This window comes from Asterias amurensis, chromosome 10 (genome assembly GCF_032118995.1).
Source record: "Asterias amurensis chromosome 10, ASM3211899v1".
Classification (NCBI taxonomy): Eukaryota; Metazoa; Echinodermata; class Asteroidea; order Forcipulatida; family Asteriidae; genus Asterias; species Asterias amurensis.
This window is the reverse complement of record NC_092657.1, coordinates 10,917,407-10,932,215: the sequence shown is the minus strand read 5'-3', so window position 1 is coordinate 10,932,215 and position 14,809 is coordinate 10,917,407. Positions and strand designations below refer to the sequence as shown.

Below are 14,809 nucleotides of genomic sequence, written 5' to 3'. Positions count from 1 at the left end.
TTCCTCAGGCGATAGTGATGTCATCAAATCATGATTGAATGAATTGGTGACAACATTTTATCATATCAATCCAATATGAGGTTCAAGAGATAGATTTTTTCCCTCAAATAAAAACTTCTTGTCAAATGAGCTCAGACTCTATGTAGCATTTGACACATTTAAGAAGACATCTACGGTGATTTCTAGATAGTGAAATTCACTTCTGTGGTTAAGGATTGGTGATTTATTCGAAAATTAGAGTCAGGTTCGAACTTAAAATCAGTGTAAAATTTGTTCACTTTTTGCAAATCGTTTACCAAAATCTTTATCATGTAAGTCGCAAAGCAAGAAAAAACATCAAAAGAAAATTCAGGTGCGAGTGTATAAGCCGCCTGTGAAGTGAACCTTCTTACCATCGTCACAAATGCTTGAATTCAAACTGTAAACAGCGCCCTCTGTTTGCGGGGAAACACATATGTTGTTACAGTGTATAAGCCGCATTGTGCCGTACACACAGAGGGGCGTAGCAGGTTTTTGTGATCCTTTGTGGTGTTGTAATTACCGTGCACATTAAACAATTGTTCCACGCTGTGACTGGGTCTCTAGGCGAAGCAGAAATCGAAGTTGACTCTGAGAAGGCGGTCTGGTCAGCTGTGCACAGAGTTTTTCCCCATGCAGTTGTGATGGGGTGCCTCTGCCATTGGACCCGGGCGGTTTGGTGCCAGTGGGCTCATTCATACATCTTTTTTGGCCATATGTTTTGGCTGACAGGTCATTACTTTTTTTTCCACCAAATTTTTATTGTGGGTTTCTCGGAGAACGCTGCACAAAAATTATATTGCAAATCGTGAACAAAATTAAAAAGAACACAGAAACAATTTTGTTTTTTTCAAGAATCTTTCTTAAAGCATGAATGTATTGAAGTGAGTACCAATCTGTGCACAGAAGAAGAAAAAACATTGATGGGCTTATCATTTGATTCATCATTTTTAACATTTACAAGAGTTCGAGGAGTGACAACTCTCGATCTTAATAACAAGTGAAATGGTTGAATTAACATGTAATGGTTAGGGACTCACTTGAATTAAATTTTAAAATTCTCATTTCATCCTCCATGTTTCATGTAAAATTTTACAAAAATTAAGAGAACAACTGAGAGTGGACGGATCAGCAGGTTAGTGATTGGCTACAAGCAGTAGTCACATAAGTTCTCGAGGTCTTTATTTCATCAGCAGACAACTTTTCCATGCCGTCTATACCGGTACACTCCATAGATTTGTGGTACCACCTGTCGCAAGCATCGAAGTCGATCCATTTCTCGAGCTTGTTGAAAGGCATACCGCAGGCACTGCAATCGTTTTGGTTAAAGTCGTCTTTGTCGCATTCGACGTCTTCTCTGTTATTTGTAAAGCTAGCTTTCACTCCCTTCATAAGTTTCTTGGCCTGTTGTTTGCTCTCCCTTTCCTTTGTTTTCTGTTGCCTTAGTTCTCCCGTTTTTTTCTTTTCCTTTTCGTGGAGGTAGGCGATGAAACTTGAACTTGAAACAGCTTTGGGAACTTGGTCATTTTGGTAAGTGCGGCTGGACGCTTTCTTGGGGTGAACTGGGTACCTCAGGTACTTATCAAAGACTGCTGACGTGGTAGTAGCACCGCATTGTGTTTCGTATGAAGAATGGATCTGGACCGGGGGGCTGGAGCTAGTGGGTGGAACTGGATCCAGTCCCTGGTCAACGTAAAGAGCCCACATTTCGTGAAACCATTAATGGCACTGGTCGCAATGGCTGACGATCTCCAAGAGATATTGAAGACCACTGCAACAGTCTTCTTTGTAACTTGGGCACCAGGGTTGTCCGTCTGGTACTTGCGGACGCAGTCAAACCACTCCTTCAGCGACCGGAACACAGCTACATCAGGGGGTTGAACTAGATGGGTGCAATGGGATGGGAGGCTAGTGTTCGATGAGGAATTTCATAATTAAATACTGATGTATATAGTAAATTAGAAGTGCTTCTTTCACTGTTCATTTATTTCATGAGTGCATGGCTTGTTCGTCTTTCTTACATTTGTTGGTTGGAGCCACATCCCGTGGTTATGTGACAAATTTATGGGGGCTTGTCCGGGAGATGAAAACGAACATGCCAAGTATGTAAACTCAGGAAATGAATGGAAAGTGAATAGACCGATTTATAGATTACCAGGGATCTGTTTGTTATTGGCTGCTTTATTATGCTTTTTGCTAGCGACAAAAATTGAAATGGACATCTGCACACTAATTGAGGCTGGCAAGAGTTTCGGGTTGAGTGGTAAAGAGTTGATGGACTTTGTGCAAAAGCGTGAAAAGAGAGAGAGAATGAGAATAAGAAAGAGAAAGATAAACTAGCTAGAGAAGAGAGGGCTCACCAATTGGAAATTCGTAGGCAAGACCAACAGATTTTGGACACAAAGATACAATTTGAGAAAGTTAGGGCTGAAGTAAAAGAACAAGGTCAAAGCAAATCGTCTGTAGAAAATGGTGTTAGTAGACAAAAAGCAAGAACTCCTAAATTGCCAACCTTTAATGACAGCAAAGATGATTTAGACGCATATTTGAAACGATATGAAAGATATGCAACTAGTCAAGACTGGTGTCAAGAAGATTGGGCTATTAATTTGAGTGCATTGTTAACAGGAAAAGCTCTTGAAGTTTATTCTAGACTACCCACAGATGAAGCAAGCAATTACCAGAAGCTGAAGTCATCATTGTTGAAACGGTTCCAGCTTACAGCAGATGGGTTCCGCTTGAAACTTCGAACAGCCAAACCAGAAGGGGGAGAGAGCGGACTTCAGTTTGCCACACGACTGGCGAACTACCTACTTCGATGGATCGACCTAGCAGAGGCAGAGAAAACCTTTGAGGGTGTGTGTGATCTCCTGCTCCGAGAACAGTTTACAGCTGGATGTAGTCGTGAGTTAGCTCTTTTTCTTAAAGAACGACAGCCTAAAACCATTGCCACTATGGCTACTATTGCCGAACAATATCTTGAAGCTCGTGGTGGTATGTTTGGGAACCCTGTTACTTCTCGTAATCCAAATCAGAGAAGTGATACAATGACTAAGAGGATAGAACCTAGAACTGTACAATCACACGTAGTTCCACAGGGGTCATCATCAAATGTTTCTTCATACAAACCTTTGGTTACTTGCTATATCTGTCATAAACATGGTCATATGGCAAAAGACTGTAGATACACGTCAGTTAACAACAGTGCCCCCCGCACATGTTTCAACTGTCACAGACCTGGCCATATTGCCAAAAATTGCTATAGTAACAAAAATCAACTTGCTTCTATGGTAACATATCCAGGTAATGAAACAAATGCCTCACCGCAAAGCTCAAGCTCTGGTTGCTTTGAAACCCAGCCCCACTAGTCTACTTGTCAAGGTTGTTCTTGTAAAACTAAGGACCATCAAGAGAAAACTGAAACTGTTGCTTGTATGGTTGTTAACAAAGTATCATTGCCAGGAGCATGCTGTAATGGACAAAACATTGATCAAGTAACTCTCAAATGTGGTCATTTCCTACCAATTATGAGTGCTGCATGTAGTGACAAGATTTTCAAGAAGATGCCAGTTACTTCGGGAAGAGTTGGTAAACACACAGTGTCTGTCCTCAGAGATAGCGGATGCAGTGGTGTCGTCATCAGGCATGATCTTGTCAGTGATGATCAACTTACTGGTGAGATAAAGACCTGCGTTCTTATCGACGGAACCGCCAGGCAAGTTCCTGTTGCCTTGGTGACCGTGAGTACTCCGTTCTTCACAGGGGAAACTGAAGCATTGTGTATGACTAAACCAGTTTATGATCTTATAATAGGAAATGTTACAGGTGCACGCTCTCCAGATGATCCAGATGAATCTTGGACTCGTACTACAGCCCCTGTCTGTGCTGTCCAAACTCGAGCCCAAACAAAGTCTCTTGAGAAGGCGTTTCATCCACTGAAGGTGCCAAAGCCGATGAATGACATAGTGACAGCTGACAGTCTACAGAAAGCCCAAGAAGAAGATGTTAGTCTCCATCGACCCAGAGAACTTGCAGAAAACCAGTTGGAGAAGGTTAGTCGGAATCAGGCAACGTCATTTTTCTTCTATCGAAATGGATTGTTGTTCAGGCGATTCCAGGCTCCAAATGTTGAACATGGTGACGTCTTCGAACAAGTTGTTGTTCCTCAGAAGTACCGATCACAAGTAATGCGCATGGCTCATGAAACATTATTGGGAGGACATCAAGGGCCTAAGAAGACCACAGACAGAGTACTTACCAATTTCTTCTGGCCTGGTATAACAGCTGATATAACACGTTACTGCAGATCATGTGACGTTTGTCAAAGAACAGTTCCTAAGGGTAGGGTAACTAAGGTTCCTCTTGGTAGTATGCCACTAATTGAGTCTCCATTTGAAAGAATTGCAGTAGACATTGTTGGCCCCATTCATCCCATAACAGAAACACGTAACAGATATATACTTACCATCATTGACTATGCCACACGATATCCCGAAGCTATACCACTCCCTAGTATCGAAGCTGAACGTGTTGCAGAAGCCCTAGTTGGTGTTTTTACCAGAGTAGGAGTTCCAAAACAAATGCTTACAGATCAAGGTTCACAATTCACCTCCGAGATAATGAAACAAGTGTGCAAACTTCTCTCAGTTCATCGGATGACTACCACTCCTTATCATCCCATGTGTAATGGGTTAGTCGAACGTTTTAATGGAACTTTGAAACAAATGTTGAAACGTATGTGTGTTGAAAGACCCAGAGATTGGGACCGCTATATTAACCCACTCTTATTTGCAATTAGAGAAGCGCCACAAGAAAGTCTTGGATTTTCTCCCTTTGAGATGCTCTATGGTCGTCAAGTAAGAGGTCCGATGACTATTTTAAGAGAATTGTGGACAGGAGAAGTGAGTACAACCGAGACCAAAACCACCTATCAGTACATCATTGACTTGAGAGAGAGACTAGAAAACACTTGTCAAGCCGCACACAAAGAGCTCCAGAAGTCCAGCGCTAGATATAAACACCACTACGACAAACGAAGTAAAGTGAGAGAATTTTCAGTCGGTGACAAGGTATTGTTACTCTTACCCACAGATAGAAACAAATTGCTGCTTCACTGGAAAGGTCCTTTCCCCATCCTAGCCAAACTTGGTTCTATGGATTATCGCATTGATCTTAACGGTAAATCCAAAGTATTTCATGCCAACTTGCTGAAAAAGTACTTTGAGAGACCCGAAGAGTCGGCGACAATCCCAAATTCTATGACTTCTTCTCAATGTCTTTTCGAATTGGTGTGTACTTCTGTCATTGAAGCTGAAACTAACAGTGACAATGAAACCAATAGTGACAATGAAACCCCAAAGTGTTACTCAATGTCTAATGAGAAATTATTACAGCTTCATCCTCTAACAGCCAAAGAGACCATTGCTGATGTTAACATCAATGCAACACTTCATCACGAACAGCGCAGAGAAGTTAACAGACTGCTAGGAAATTATCCAGATATTCTAACAGATCTACCAGGGAAGACTACATTGGGACATCATACCATCACTCTACACAAGAATGAACCAATACGCAGTAAGCCATACCCACTTCCTCATGCCTTACGAGACACCATCAAGGAGGAGGTAAGCACTATGCTGAAAATGGGAGTTGTGGAACCATCCAATGCACCATTTGCGTCACCAATTGTCCTAGTCAAAAAACCAGATGGGTCCAATCGATTCTGTGTTGACTTTAGAAAGTTGAACCAAGTGACTGTATTTGATGCAGAATCTATCCCTGATCAAGAAGAGTTGTTCACCAAACTAGCCACTGACAATTATTTCACAAAGATAGATCTCAGCAAGGGCTACTGGCAAGTACCTATAGATGAATTCACAAAACCTCTTACCTCATTCATTACACCAGATGGATTATTCCAGTTTACTGTCATGCCTTTTGGGCTAGTAAACGCCCCAGCAACTTTCAGTAGAATTATGCGTAAACTTCTTCAAGGCATGAACTGTGTAGTGAACTACATAGATGACATATTAGTACATACAGCATCATGGGAACAACATGTACAAATTCTGACAGAATTGTTTCGAAGACTAAGATCAGCCAATTTAACTGTTAGGCCATCCAAGTGTTTCATTGGGCATGAACAAGTAGAATTTCTGGGTCATGTGGTTGGAAAGGGTCAATTGCAACCTCGACCAGAGAAGATAATCACCATACAACAAGCAAAACAACCTGAAACAAAAAAGCAACTTCGATCATTTCTTGGCATGACAAACTACTATCGCAGATTCATTCCAAACTACTCTGCTATAGCAGTTCCTCTGACTGATAAAACCAAAAACAAAGAACCAACTAGAATTTCTTGGGAAGCTAGTCAACAACAAGCTTTTTCTACTCTTAAAGATAAGCTTACTAGCGCACCAATTCTTCACCTTCCTGATCTTAACAAAGAATTTATTCTTAGAACAGATGCTTCAGACTTGGGTCTTGGTGCAGTGCTTCTACAAGCACAAGATGGTGAAAAATTTCCAGTTGCATATGCCAGCAAAAAACTACTTCCTCGAGAGAAATCCTACTCGGTAATGGAGAAAGAGTGCCTGGCGATTATCTGGGCAGTTCGTAAGTTTGAACCATATCTTTATGGCCGAAACTTCACTCTAGAAACTGATCATCAACCTTTGACATTCCTACAAAAGTCAAAAGTAGCCAACGGAAGGATAATGCGATGGGCGCTCGCCCTACAACCCTATAGGTTTCACATCGAAGCGATAAAGGGAAGTGATAACATAGGAGCTGATTTCTTGAGTCGTTCTGAAGCAGAAGCGAAAAGCAGCTGAGAAAATGTATAAATACATTTTTTTTAAGGGGGAGTGAAATGTCACAAGTGATCTAGTACTGTAAATAACCCATGTGTATTTTTTATATTTCCCTCATTTATTTTATTGGTCAAGAGTTTAGAGATACAATGAATATTCATTTAGTTCTGTGATGCAGTCAGTGAACTACAGTTGAGTGAACAAGTCCTTATTTGGGAAGACATGAGTGGGCTGATGTAGGGTGTATGTGTATGCATTGAGAGGTGACTATTGTTCTAGCTGTAGAGTGGGTGCCATGGTTGGGTGAGCTTAAGAATTCCTTGCAGCCTTAGATTAGGGTGTGGTTGGTCATTCCAAGATCTGCTATCAGGGAGGTCAGACATATTGCAGGACCTTCATGCAGAATTTTGTTTGATAAATTGTATCATTGCGACAAATTGAAGATTTTGCTGTTTCAACAGAAAGCTATAACAGACAGACACCGTTTAAGTTTAAAGGGAACTCCTAACCGTAAGTTGTGAATTATTTTGTGAACAAATATTGCTTTGAAATTCATTCTAAGTTTAGTACGAAAATGTACAGTTTGATAGTTTATGATTATAGTGCAAACCAAGTGTAGAAACTATTTGATTATAAGCATTTCCAGACAGAACTGTTCAATTATCATTATGGTATTGGTATGGTTGGTATTGATTTTGTAGATGGCACTGGTTCCGGGTTAAACAGTTTACGACAGACATTAATCGGGATACTCCATCTTCCTACCACCCTACACTGGATGAACCATGATTGAGCTAACCATTTGAACTGATGTGGAATTTTGTCAAGAATGAAGACTGGATATAGCTTCAAGCTTTTTATCCTCTGAACGGATTCCGTCGAAAGAACAGCTAGCCCGATAATTTTGGAACACTGGTTCTGTATGTAAAAACTCTATGCTTGTATATATATATATTTATCATCGGAAGATGGGAGCAATTTATTAAGTAATTTTTGTCTTCCATGAGAGTAAAGACACTTTTTGTAGATAGTCAGTAAAAGCCAGGTTGGATTGCAATTTTGTATTTGCTGACATTATACATTTAACATTTAGGAGAATAATTTTCTTCTTCCATAGCCATACATTTTGGAAAGAAGTTTTGCTATTGAGATTAAGGGAGTTGTTTTTATTCTCCAGTTGTGAAAAGAAGTTGGAAAGAAGTTTTGCTATTTGAGATTAAGGGAGTTGTTTTTATTCTCCAGTTGTGAAAAGAAGTTGGAAAGAAGTTTTGCTATTTGAGATTAAGGGAGTTGTTTTATTCTCCAGTTGTGAAAAAGAAGTTGGAAAGAAATTTTGCTATTTGAGATTAAGGGAGTTGTTTTATTCTCCAGTTGTGAAAAAGAAGTTGGAAAGAAGTTTTGCTATTTGAGATTAAGGGAGTTGTTTTATTCTCCAGTTGTGAAAAAGAAGTTGGAAAGAAATTTTGCTATTTGAGATTAAGGGAGTTGTTTTATTCTCCAGTTGTGAAAAGAAGTTGGAAAGAAATAATTGTTATTTGAGATTAAGGGAGTTGTTTTACACTCCAGTTGTGAGCAGAAGTTGGAATAAGAAGTTTTTCTAAGACGTAATTTAGATTTGAAGTTAAGTGGAGGGTTCTACTAGCCCAAGTTATTATATTGACATTTAAAGAAGTTTGTGGAGTTTGAGAACAGAGTATAGTTTTTCTTTATTGATTTTCATTGAAGATAGTAAGTGAAGTGAAGTTCAGAACGTTTTGAGGTTTGAAGTTTTGATTTAGGTGAAGTAAGGATAGATAAATTATTTTGGTTTAATTTTGGAGGAGATTTTATTTGAATCAAGGAATTGTAATTAGAGCCAAAGAATATTGGACATGTTGATTGATAGTGTTCGATGAGGAATTTCATAATTAAATACTGATGTATATAGTAAATTAGAAGTGCTTCTTTCACTGTTCATTTATTTCATGAGTGCATGGCTTGTTCGTCTTTCTTACATTTGTTGGTTGGAGCCACATCCCGTGGTTATGTGACAGAGGCAAAAAAAAGTATAGGATTATGCCACTACCTCTGCAAAACATAGCCGTCTGCAGGTTGACGTGGGTACTATGTCTACCAACGAAAGAGAATTACAGGGAGACTAATTAGGCGTGACTTTACTGTTGAAAGAAACTGATGTGCCCTCGGGTGCCCCTGCCACTTGGTTTCAGTTAAACCTAGCCCCTGGAAAAATCATCATTGATGCATTGGCACACGCCATGACGGTTATCCAGGTTTTAACCCATGACATCTGCTGGTATATGTCTTTAGCTCCGCGTGGGGCGTCTTTCCTGCCAGTGGAAACCCGCTTTCGTCAGCTTTGAATACCCTCTCAGGGTTGTTAAAGATGCTGAGGTTGCCGCTGTCAACATGTTCACCTTTAAAATATCTTGCCATTACGTCAAACTCTTCGTAGATCTTTCCTTTGGTCACACAGGCTCACTCTTTGCCCAAGGCCTCGGGAACTCTTAGGGAGATTCTCGATGAAGTTTTAGAAAACTCCTGACCCACTCCTTCCCTGGCGTGTTGTTCTTGATGGGGTTGGCTCGCCCGTCTTCATCGATGATCTTCTTCACCACCAGCACCCGCTCTTTTCGTGTGCGGCCATAACCAAATTTAGCCATTTGAATGACCCAGTCTGCCAGCTGCTTCTCCTCTTCCTGGGTGTTCTGTGGTAAACTTTGTCCATGAGTGTTGTTTGTGGAACTTCAAACACTCGGCTGGCTCTGTTTATGGACATCTCACTATTTGTGATGGAGTTGTATGCCCGTTAAATAGTGTCTCCGCAGAGTATGGTTTCTTGGTGCGAAGCATGATCCTGAAATTAATATGTAGGGAATATTGTTTAATGGACGAATGTTAACAAGTTCCCAACCCCCCTTTAACTAACATTCATCACCACAATTCCGGTGACTGCTCCATATTCCGACATCCCTATTTTCCAACAGCCCTTTGTTCAGACAACCCCCCCCCCCCCCCCCCCCGGGCATCACACAACAATGGCGCGTATAGCGCACTGCGTGGTAGTTTTCAGCGTTTTTCTTCTTTCTTTGAACTTCTAACAAAATTGTTAGAACGACGAGAACAATCAGCGGAAAAGTAAGACACATGACACATTTGTTTTTACTACAAGCTCTGACGTATTTATTTTATCATGCATATCATTAATTACCTGTCGAATTCTGCTCCCTGTCGAATTTACCCGCCTCTACCCTAATCTATTAATTGGTCCATAGTTTGATTTCTTTTTTAAGTAAACTTTTTTTTTATACACAAGATTATTTCGCGAACAGTACAAACAACGAACCAATAAAAATCAAATACACAAAACAAAAAAATTATAAGGAACAAAAATAGCTGGCTTCAGAGTACTGTTACTAGAGGTGGCTGATTTTGCAGAAGTAGTTGATGACTTGGCAGTATTGGAAGTTGATGTATACATAGTGCTGGCAGTGCATGGTTTGGAAGTGCTGGTTGATGGCTTGGCAGTGCTGATTGGTTGCTCTGCAGTGCTGCTTGGCAGTGCTGATTGGTTGCTTGGCAGTGCTGGTTGGCAGTGCTGATTGGTTGCTTGGCAGTGTTGGTTGGTTGCTTGGCAGTGTTGGATGGTTGCTTGGCAGTGCTGGTTGATGGCTTGGCAGTGCTGATCGGTTGCTTGGCAGTGCTGGTTGGTTGCTTGGCAGTGCTGGACGGTTGCTTGGCAGTGCTGGTGCATAGCTTGGCAGTGCTGATTGGTTGCTTGGCAGTGCTGGTCGGTTGCTTGGCAGTGCTGGAAGGTTGCTTGGCAGAGCTGGTTGGTTGCTTGGCAGTGCTGGTTGGTTGCTTGGCAGTGTTGGATGGTTGCTTGGCAGTGCTGGTTGGTTGCTTGGCAGTCCTGGAAGGTTGCTTGGTAGTGCCGGTTGGTTGCTTGGCAGTGCTGGTTGGTTGATTGGCAGTCCTGGAAGGTTGCTTGGTAGTGCCGGTTGGTTGCTTGGCATTAGTGGATGTCTTAGAAGAGTCAGGAGTCGCCTTATGGGTTATCTTCTGTTTCTTCAGTTTAGCAGTTTCAGCAGTTTTAGTGGGAGCATGTTTCCGTTTGGAGCTGTCTTTTGCCTTTTTTTATTTTCAAGTGCCATCTGACCATCTGACCTTGAAAGTATGGAAGTATTGCATTCCATTGTTCCACGAGTCGTATGATGTACTTTCCTAATGACAGCCACCGGGTAGAGACGTGTGATATACTTTCCTTTCCTAATGACAGCTACCGGGTAGAGACTTGTTGACTACCTTGTGTTTAGGAACGTCGGCCCTCTCTTGACACACCCTTAACTTTGGATTCCTTTTGCTGCTCTTCTCGGGGTAGTAATATATATCGACTAGTAATTCATCAACCTTAACAGGGTGTTGATCAGCTGCTTTACCAGCAGCAAGATGCATCAAATGACAAGCACATCCTGTGAAGAAAAAAAATTAGCACTGCAGTGAGTAGGCCCCCTTACATACATTGAATATTGACAGGTGCGTAACATATTGCCTCACTTGGGCCTTGCCAATAATTTTCATAACGGAAATAAATTGGAAAATTTGGCAGAGGTCCCTCTACGGGTGGTCAACCCAATAACTTGATTGTTGTATGAATAAGAATATGCTACATATCGTATATAATAGATGTTAAATTTGCATCGGGATAAAGAATATTAAATTTTGGTTTTTACCCATACACTGATGTGTGTTAGCACTGTATACTCAGTACTTTCCTGAGTCCTGTGAAAAAATATCACAGGCATGCTACTCGGGTGGGATTCGAACCCACGACCCTTGCAATTCTAGAGCAGTGTCTTACCAACTAGACTACCGAGGTTGCCCGCTAGCTAGAGGCAGTTCGAATCCTTTTTTTGGGCAGCGGGTACCGCAACGATATAATAGATGTTAAATTTGCATCGGGATAAAGAATATTAAATTTAGGTTTTTACCCATACACCCTAGCCTCTAGCTACCTAATTATTCTTGGTTATATCCTCTCTAAAACTACCATCATTTAATCATATTTTGGACAATTGAATAGTTTTGGCATGTGAACTACCAAACTGAATTAACTTTTGAAGCTACCAAATGTAAACATATGATGCCCGTGTAGTCAAAAATGTCGCACTCCTTTATGTTTCCCCAGCATGACCGATGCATTGTCTGCAGCAAAACTATAACAAGATTTTTCCAGGGAACGTGAGACTTGTCAAGTTCTTGAAAATGTAGTATCTTGAAAATGTTTTCGCCTGTAGACGCTTTGTTGCACTCACGGAGGGACAGTGACACCGACATGACTTTCCCAAGCCCCTTATCAAAGTAACGGACGCAAATCGGGTAAAGTTTTACATCCTCATAGACTGTACTTCTATCTGTCGCCATGCTAAATGTTGCATTTGTCGTATTTTGAAGGACTTATCCTGCAGTGTCTGTCGAGAGCGTCGACGATTTGTGATGATTTTGTTCGACCCGATCCATATTTTTTGGCGATCTGCGAATCTGGAAACATTCGTTTGATCAGCAGGTGCTAAAGGTAAGCTGTGCTCTGTTAATAGGACTTCAGCACTCTGTTAATAGGAATCCCATGTGCAAAATAACCTATCAACTTCTGACTTGACTCGACCGCACTGCTGTGCCAGGGATGAGACTCTGAAAAAATAAAAATAACTGAAATTTGTTTATCACAGGAGGTGAATATTCTTAACTTTTTTTTCGCCCGCCGGATGATTCGACCAAAATTCTCGATCGTGCGCAGGTTTATTTCACTAGCCCGCATATATTTACACACACAAAAATTCGGGAAATGAAAGAAAATCGAAAAAAGGGGAAAAAAATGGAAGTGAAGCCCTTAAAATTACGTTTTTGAGGATTTTCCTTTCCACCAACAACTTAAATGATTTCGTTGTTGATTTCGAGGTTGATTTGACTATGTTTTGAACTCCGTTTGCCACAAAATCTTCATGAATCAACGATCATTCAACAACGCACGTCGAGAAATGATTCAATGAACTGTTGCTCCGTAACGCCCTCTGTTGGCAAAAGTTGTCCATGCTATTATCCTCCAAGGCTGTATATCGTGCATAGCCTACAGGCATAACGCACAATGTACAGCCTGCCTAACGTGCGGCAATTCTTTACTCTGTTCGTGAATGTGTACTGCATTGAAGTCGAGTGAAGAAGGTCATGAATATGGAATTATCAACAGCCATCAATGGCCAATCACAGCGTGGGGAATGTTGGTCAGAAAGGACTTTGGACGACTGTGTGTATTGTTTAATAAGCTGTGCCTACTGCATGGAGTATTATGTAGTGGGCGACTGTGTGTAGATCCCCTGTAAATGTGGTTTGTGCATCATGTTTTCAATGATTGTACGAGTATTCTGAAATGAACGAGAGCACTTCAGATCCCGATCGCGGGCAAATGTAATCTAGCAAGTATCTATAAAAAATTTAATCTATTGCTAATTTTAATATTGGAAAGTGAAAGGTTCAGAACTTAATTTGCCAAAGTCAGAGGTTTTAAAAAAGTCGGAACTGAAGAAAAAAAAAACGCTTTTTCAAAGTCGGAATTCCGCTAAAAAGCGGAAGAATCTCATCACTGTGAAACGTATGCTTCTTACTGTCCACATGCTTCTTTATATCATAAATTCCTCCATGGACAATGCTGAGGTCAGCACGGTATACTGCACAAAATGCATGGTGGACTCGAAGCTTAGAAGCAACAATTCCTGGGTACTTGGTCCACCCGAAATTTCTGTAACGAACGTTTTTGCGACATTTTCCTTGGTTGAAGACGCACACTTTAGACTTATGGAAACCAGGCTGGGAGCTGACGTGTTTGCACGCAAATGCACTCCGTCTTTCTTCGGATCGATCGAAACCAAACACTGGTGACCGTTATGTTGAGTTTGTTCGAGTTATAGTTTGTTGAGATATACATTCAAGTATAATGGTGGGTACCGACAAAGTCATTAGCGCTCGCAGGTTTTTCCCAGGATGAAAGTGGGAAAATAATTACCCACAATCTTCCTGGAAAGAAATACGCATCCGGGTGAGCAGAATGAAAACGGGGGTAAGTGCCCACCGTTAGTCTTGTTACAAGAAGCTCGCAGATTTAAACAACAGTGGGCCATAAGTATATTTGATTTTTAACTGGTTACGTGGCCGAGGTTCCTATGACAGTAATATATCTGCAAAAGTATCGTCTTGGCCCAAGACTAATCCTGTCGGTGCTCAAAGAGCATCAGGGGCGACTCGGGTGGCAATCTCCCCCCTGATTTGATCGCATGCTCAACGACTGATGAGAAAGCAAGACGGATAAATATTTGAAACATCACATCGCTCAAAATATTCAAAATGTTCAAAATATTCATAAATCGCTGTTTTTAATTAACAATTTAAAACAAATATATTGTTTGGAAAGCCAGACGACAAATAATTGAAACATCATACCGCTCAAATTACTTACAAATCGCTGTATATAATTCACAATGTACAGGATTTTCAGGAAATGTGTAATAAAGGTGATACATTCGTAATCCGGAGTACAGCTTGTATTTCCGTTATGAATACGCCAAAATTGGAATGGTTGGCAGGTATGCAGGTGGAGTGTTTATGTCTGAACAAAGATTTTTAAAAGTTGTATGTGGCTGGGTTGAATGATATTTCTCCAGATGAGTTTGCATCCAGATATTAACCGTAAAAAGTGTGCTATCCTTTCTATAACGAAGAAGAGCAACCCAAGTACTTTCCATTACAACATCTTTGGACAGACGAGTACACACATGGATCTCATGATCTTCGATGGGACGACCACTGCAAGAAAATCAAGCAGACGGCTAGTCGCACCTTTGGGTTACTCAGTTAAACCCGCCCTGCACACAAGAAGTCAAAGCCCTCAGTTAGAATATTCTTTTACACAGTAACCTATTTAT

General features: G+C 40.9%; 1 protein-coding gene and 1 pseudogene across 1 annotated transcript; one reads left to right on the top strand and one right to left on the bottom strand.

Moving 5' to 3' along the window:
- Positions 1–1,951: 1,951 nt before the first annotated feature.
- Positions 1,952–4,563, top strand: LOC139942665 (uncharacterized). The gene is made up of 4 exons (XM_071939486.1): positions 1,952–2,311; positions 2,344–3,198; positions 3,400–4,364; positions 4,459–4,563. Exons 1-4 carry the CDS (start codon positions 2,083–2,085, stop codon positions 4,561–4,563), a joined length of 2,154 nt encoding a protein of 717 aa, XP_071795587.1. The 5' UTR covers positions 1,952–2,082.
- A 5,546-nt stretch (positions 4,564–10,109) lies between these two features.
- Positions 10,110–13,504, bottom strand: LOC139942664 (uncharacterized; annotated as a pseudogene).
- Between the last annotated feature and the right edge of the window lie 1,305 nt (positions 13,505–14,809).